Raw genomic sequence first — 7,097 nt, forward strand, 5'->3', positions numbered from 1 at the left:
AGCTGGTCACCGTAGGCTAAACGCAAAATGAGATGACAGTTACAGAAGCACTTTATAAATGACAAGTATGACTATTTTAACATCCTTGACAAGCAGTAATTAGGCCTCTGAGTTCCCAGAGTTTGCTTTCTGGCCAGGTTTCTCCTGTCTCGTTCCTTTGCCGACACTCCAGTTGTTAGAAATTTCGACCCTACGATGAGCCAGAATCTGCCCCCTGGTAGCTTCCCCCCATTGCTCTCATTTTGCTCTGCTCCTTTTATTATGTGATAGGTTGGAGATGCTTAAAGAGAACCTCATCTCAATCACTTTTCCCCTTTTGTTCACGTGTTCCCCGCGGGCAGCCGCCTGATGTATTTGTGTTGAAAAGAACATGAAACTGAGTCAGTCAGGGTACCTGTCGGGCCTCTCACTAAAGGGAGGGACTTGAGAGGATCATTTAACTTGTAAGCTCAGATATCTCACCTCTAAATTGGGGGTGATAATACTGCTGCCTTGACTATATTGAGAGAATTTAATGAAGTAATCACATAAAATACTCAGCACAGAGCCTGGCACAGTAAAACCCCTGAAAATGCAACAGTTCAAAGAAGTGACCGAGCGGGAGGAAGGTTAGAGCACCAGGAAGTCCTCTTCGTAAGGTCTTCAAACGTGGAGGGAGTCTTACCCTGGAAGGCCCACTGGGCCCGGGGCCAGGCTTTGAAGGCAGCTCTAGTTATGTCTGTTGAATGGTGTGTGTTTGTCTCTGGTGTGCGCGCGTGCACCGGGAAGTGTGTGTGCACGGGGAAATGGGAAGTGAGGTGTTTGGGGTGGGTTTTTTGTTTTTGTTTGTATTTTAAGATTCTAATTCTTTCTAAAACCAGCAATAAAATTGTTTTCTGGGAGACAGAAAGGTCACCACTTTTTAGCTTCCTAATGCATTCCCAAAAGGCCACCCTGTGAGAGCCCTCCGTTCTCTTTTTGTGTTTTAGGGACACTATGAGGGACATTATCCTGAAGAAGTTTGCTGGACCCTTTGACAGAGGCGAGTACTCGCCCTCTATCCAGAAGACCCTCTGTGACATCCAGGTGCTCTCCTTGAGCCAGATCCCTGAGGTACGGCTTGTCACTTGCCCTCTGAGGCCCGAGAGAGTTTGTTGTGTCTCCTGTCAGCTCTGAGAAGGAGTTGAGAGTTAAAATAAGAAAGTGGAAGACACATGAAAAATGACATCTGTTGTTGTTCAAAAGCTATTTATAGCTAGTGAGAAGAGAGGAAAAAATGGAAAAAAATCTGTGCAACCTGAAAACACAGGCCACTGCTGTAATTCTGTAGTTCTGTTGAAAATTCTAAGCCTCCTCAACTTGCTACAATTTAAGTTTTATATCTAGGAGACTTGCATGCCCTGAAGGAGGGGTAATTATCCCAAGGGCCTGGGTTTCAGGAGAGCCAGAGACTGAAGGATAGATGTGGAGCGATTCCATCCATCCGTCCTTCCATCCGTTTGATATTATTGAATGACTGTTATGTCTCGGTCAGCACATGAGGAAATCAGAGGTAAATTAGGCAAGGCCCCTACCCTCAAAGAGTTCATCATTCAGTGAAATAAGAAAGTAAGTAAACTAATGATTCAATAGAGAACAGAATATTATGGAAATTCGTTTTTATGGCTGAATAGTATTCCATTGTGTGTATATATATATTAAAGAAATAAAATAATGCTATTTGCAGCAACATGGATAGACCTGGAGATCATCATTCCAAGTGAAGTAAGCCAGAAAGAGAAAGAAAAATACCATGAGTTGTCACTCATATGTGGAATCTAAAAGAAGACCCCAATGAACTTGTTTACAAAACAGAAACAGACTCACAGCAATAAACCAACGGGGAAGGTTGGGGGGAGGGATAAATTGGAGTTTGAGATTTGCAGATATTAACTTCTATATATAAAATAGATAAACAACAAGTGGATACTGTACAGCACGGGGAACTATATTCAGTATCTTGTAGTCACCTATAATGAAAATGAAATAGAATGTGAAAAGTCATACATGCACGGCTGAAACATTATGCTGTGCACCAGAAACGGACACAGCATCGTAAACTGACTTCAACTAAAATAAATAAATAACTCTGGAATTAAAAAAAAAAAAAGAATATTATGGAAACTCAGAGGAAGGTGCCTAACTCCAATATAGGGGATGGGGCCAGCCGGGCTTTCCGGAGGGAGAGGTATTTGGGCCTTAAGGGTCAAGCAGGGGTTATCTGGGTTGACACTCGAGGGCGAGGGAGGGGGTAGGCATGGAGACAGGAGGCAGCATGGATCAGTCCTTTGCTGTGGAGGGTCTGCACATGGGACGCTCCAGGAGTGAAAGTCCTTCCATGTGCCTAGAGATGAGGCCGGAAACAGAGCAGGAGGGCATTTGTGGGCTTCTTTATACTCTGAAACTCTTCGGAGCTACTGAGGGGTCTAAGCAAGGTGTGGCACCACTGGGTTTGCACTTAAGAAAGGCCACTCTGAATGAAAGGCGTGTGATAGCATGATGGGCCACAGACAAGGAGACCTGTTGGGAGGTTGTTGCAGAAAACTGGCAAGGAGAGCCTGGACGAAAGCCATGATGGGATGGAGAGGAGCGGGGCCGTCCTTAGACCCAGCAGGAGGGACCCCCGCCATGGCCTAGAGGCCCCGTTCAGGCCTTGCTCTGGCTACACCTCTCTCCACTGGACGAGGAGTCGGTGAGGCCAAGGCAACCAACATTTCAGCAGCCCATGCTTCCCCTTCTAGACCATTCTCTGGATATTTGCATCCCAGAATTTCCTGCCCAGCTAACCCTGAGACTATTTCTAGAACCTGTGCAGGCCTCTTCCCCAGCTCTACCCCATGAAGGGCAGGGCAGGGCAGGCCATCAGTATACCTTTAAGCCTTAGAGTAAGCAAAGGGGAGGTGTTTGTCAGAGGAATGGATGAGACTTGACATGCAAGCTGGGGTATCAACCCACACGAGTCCAAGAGAGAAGATGGGATGGGCCAGGGGCTGGGGGCTGGCCCTTCCCATGCTGCCGTGTCCTGGCGTGATGCTGCAAGGAGTCAGAGTTTTAAACTAGATCCTGGCCTTCCAGATTGTTCTGAAGGAGTCTTTGTCAAGTTAGAGGGACAGAACTTCACTTGAAAGTATTTTAGCTTGATTCATAGCTTTGAAATCTTTAAATATCTGGTATGGGGGCCTCCACGATACTCTTCTTCCAGGCGTGTAAATGTTAGGGACAGGCCTGGAGGGGAGGGATTGGGCTAAGAGGGAATTTAAGAGATTGACAGGCCAGCACCAGGAAGCCGGTTGGATGCTGCAGATCTCCCAGGTTTCTGACCCAAGGAGATCTGACTTTTCTGGAAACAGATTCCACACACAGAGGCAAGGAGAGTGGGTCCATCACTTAATAATAGTACTAGCAGGAGAGAACAGGGTTAAGCAGCAGAGGAACATCAGCGTGCATCTCGGAGACGGAGGTGGCATCTGAGTAATGAGCTAGTGGGTAGCTGGGGGTTAGAGCGGGGGGGAATGAGAGACAGAGTTGCCCAGTGTGACACATATTGTTGTGGATTCCAGATAGAAGATGTGGAACTCAGCCTGCCAAACATTCACTACGTTGAAATCGACATGTCCAAAATGGGACTGATCAACAAGGAAGAGGTAAGAGAAACTGAAAAATGCTTCCATTTAAAAAGCATATTTCTCCCCTCCCCCACACTCCCTTAACCCCTCTTTCTAAACTTGGGATGATAATGTCCCCTACCACAACTCTTTTAACAGCTGTTGCTTTTGGACTATTTATAGCTGCCACTGATTAGAGCGCTCTTAGACGCTGGCCTTTCAGTATCTGAGGCTGGAGTACCCTAGAAGTGGATGAATGCTTATAGAGGAGGGTTGGAAGTTGCAGAGTAAAAGACAAAGAAAGAACGGAGTGCACCCAAACAGCTCTGAGACCTGCTTCTCGGGGAAGTGCCACAGAGGGTCACAGCGTCATCATTCTTCTGTCATGAGGCAATGCAGAGGGAAAAACATTCTATTTTCATTTTTTTCCATCATCCCTAACTTTTGGTTGATTTAAGTAGCATACAGTATACACTGCATGGTATTTGTGTTTCTAATTGCAGTTACAGAAGGCAAGATGAGGAAGTTAATTTTTTGAAAGGAAACCTTGCCTTGGAAAAAGTGCTTACCCTGACTTGTCTTTAGCCATGGCAGAAAGTTAAACCAGGTCAGTGTGTGTGACTTGACAGCCTGAAGTCCCAGCAGGCAGCTTGTGGTCAGTCCTGTGGTCAGTCCTGGGAGATTAGAACTGTCCCTCCCCACTTGGACCATTCTCAGAATGGCAGGATTTCTCTGTTGGACCCATCTTTCCACAGGCTTCTAGAATGGTTAAAAACACAAAAAACAAAAAAAACACCATTTTGCTGGCTGCTTTTAGTGTGTAGGGAGAGTGAGGTGGGGAAGGGCCATCTATTACCATGGCTCTGCTGCCGTAGGTAGAATCATTCCCTTTTGGGGACAAAGCCCAAGGAAGGTGTCCCGAAGGTCCTACATTCTGAGCCTGCTGACCCAGGAGCCTTATTCGCCACGCCCCTCTGGCCAGGTGCCCTGTCTCTGTTCTGCGCAGTGTTGATGGCTCCATCAGGCTCTGCACCACCACAGCTGTAGGCGGGGCCTGGGGTGCAGCGCTGGGTGACTAAGGCCATGCTTGGGTGCCTGGGATAGCTGATAGAGGCCCTGACTTTGCAGAGGAGGGCAGCCTTGGTCCCACGTGCTGTCCTTCAGCTGAAAGGAGGGGCAGCACTATTTACTTCAGAGGAAGGAAGGACGTTGGTTCCCAGAATGCCACTAATTTGAATATAAAGCCTTTTTTAAAGGATTATTTTCTCAAGGACAGGGGAGGGACCGGGCCATGTTCAACAAAGGTGAAACAAATGGACCCCAAACAGAGAATGGGTCAGGCTCCCGGACCCCTGACTGAGGGAGAGTGTCTCCCAGGGCCCCCCGACACCTCAGGCCTGCACTGGCCTAGCTCAAAGATGTGGACTGAGGCCACAGTGTCTTCTGCTCTAAGAAACTACACTCAGAGCTTCCTCCTAGAACCCAGCTGGAGACCTGGAGGCAGAAAGGGGCCAGGGCTCCACATAAAGACACACGAGTGGCTAAACAACCTGTCCGCATGTCTGTGTCCGCACTTTGGGGATGGTTGGAGGCACTCACTCCCAGGCCCTCACCCAGCAGGTGTGTACGAAGTAAAGTCAACATGTGAGAAGCAGGGAGTCAGGTCACACTGAAAACAGAAGAGAAGTGACCAGTGACATGATGGGAGGACAGAAGAACTCTAAATGCACAGCTGTCTGGAGCCACTTAGCACTGGGCTAAGAGCCCTGAGGACCTCAAACGTTCCTGAGGGCACGGCAGTATTATAGCACTGGCCGATGATGGATGCTCAAAGCAAGTCATCAAGCAAAGGCCAAATTATGTTCACGACAGCTATTTAAAAAGCAGGGATGTGTAATGCATTTGAGAAACATTTATATCTCAATGATTTAAATTTTTCAAAAAACTCCTTAATGTTCTGAAAAATCACCTCATCGCTCAGCTATTGCCAGGAAAATAGGCATTGCTTTGCTTGGAGTAACTACCGGAGAGCCTACATATTTTCTTGTTTAGCAAGTTGTTTTTGTTGTCAATTTAATAGTAGTGATTCATAGTAAAAAGGAGAGGTCTGTTCTAGTGCCTCTGAAGTTACCATGTGGTTTTTCTACAGGTCTTCCTACCGTTAGACAATCCATATGGCAGAATTACTGGTAAACTCAAGAGGAAGCCGACTTCGAAGCTGTGACATCGTGGCCACCAGTGGGAGTCCATGATTAGTTGAGGCATTCAGTGAGCCACTTGTGATGCTGGAAATCATGATGTGTAGCCATGCAGATTTTCAATCTATTATGTTGATTCATGGTGCTAACGTGTTTTCCTCCTGTTTGAAAGAATTCTTCATCTAGCCCAGCAGAGTGTTTTATGATTAGTAATTATACCATGCTTTATGGATACCGTTTTCTTCACAAATGCTGAGCAGTATTAGAATAATCATAAATCAATATTTCATTTTAGTTGTCTTGTGCCTTCCTATCTCAGAGAAGCTTTAGAATCCATTTATTAAGAAGATAATCATCAATCAATGGTGATGTGTTAATTTGTACACAAGTTTAAGAAGCAAGCATTGCTTTCATCCTACTAATGCTAAAACTTGCTCCTTAGTAATGCAGAAAATGTAATGATAAAATCATATTTTGAAAAAATATCACCATTGTGGTTTCAATTAGATTGAATATTTGAATTCTTAAGAATGCTCTAGCATAAGTGTCATTAGGAGTTTATTTCTACTCTTAAAGAACTTTTATAATCTTCATGTATTGCTTTTATGACTTTTACAACCCTTAGAGAATAGTATACACTGAGGCACTGAAAAAAAAGTAAATTGTTTTCATTTTTATCACTTTGGCACAAAGAGCCACATTTATTAATTGCTAATACCTGGGTGGATGACTGTATATATATGTGTATATGTAGCAATACAACAATCAGCAATGATGGTTTTGGATGGTGGGACCATAAATGATTTTTTTTTTTTGCCATGTGGTTTTCTGAATCTTTCAGATATGAGCATTTATTACTTTGTAATCAAGAACTAAATATAATTGATGATTTAAAGATATATGTAGTTTTGAGTGGTGATTATCTTTACATCAATGAACTAACACTACTGTTGTGTATATACCATAAATCTCCATAAACTATAATTTTAGAAGCCCATGATGAAAACTTGTCTACATGAACATTCAGATGACCTTCCTCCATTAAAAACTCCATTAATAAAATTTTTGTCTCCATTTTTATAAATACTTACATATAAGTACTTAATATTATTTGATAATTCTGCATTCACCTTTGTAATACGACTCCTTCAGGGGGCAGGGTGCCATGTTTGACTGTGCAAACTCATGTGAGTCCTGGCTCCATCTCTTACTAGCTCTGTGATGAGATTTCTCATCTTAAAATGGAGGTGAAAATAGAACCTACCTCACAGGTATC

At 44.5% G+C, this 7,097-nt stretch overlaps 1 protein-coding gene across 7 annotated transcripts in view; it reads left to right on the forward strand.

Moving 5' to 3' along the window:
* LOC102527220 (uricase) overlaps positions 1-6,712 on the forward strand; it is a 93,676-nt gene extending 86,964 nt beyond the window's left edge. For 6 of the 7 annotated variants that reach the window (XM_072974120.1, XM_072974119.1, XM_072974122.1 and 3 more), the window contains 3 exons: positions 969-1,092; positions 3,579-3,662; positions 5,773-6,712. In XM_072974120.1, the coding sequence (XP_072830221.1) occupies positions 969-1,092; positions 3,579-3,662; positions 5,773-5,847 (283 nt within the window). In that variant the 3' untranslated portion in view covers positions 5,848-6,712. Of the gene's footprint in view, positions 1-968; positions 1,093-3,578; positions 3,663-4,126; positions 4,231-5,772 lie in introns of all 7 variants that reach the window. The other variant, XR_012078998.1, reaches the window with a different exon arrangement.
* The last annotated feature ends 385 nt before the right edge of the window (positions 6,713-7,097 follow it).

The sequence above is a fragment of the Vicugna pacos genome, chromosome 13 (genome assembly GCF_048564905.1).
Source record: "Vicugna pacos chromosome 13, VicPac4, whole genome shotgun sequence".
NCBI classification, from domain to species: domain Eukaryota; kingdom Metazoa; phylum Chordata; class Mammalia; order Artiodactyla; family Camelidae; genus Vicugna; species Vicugna pacos.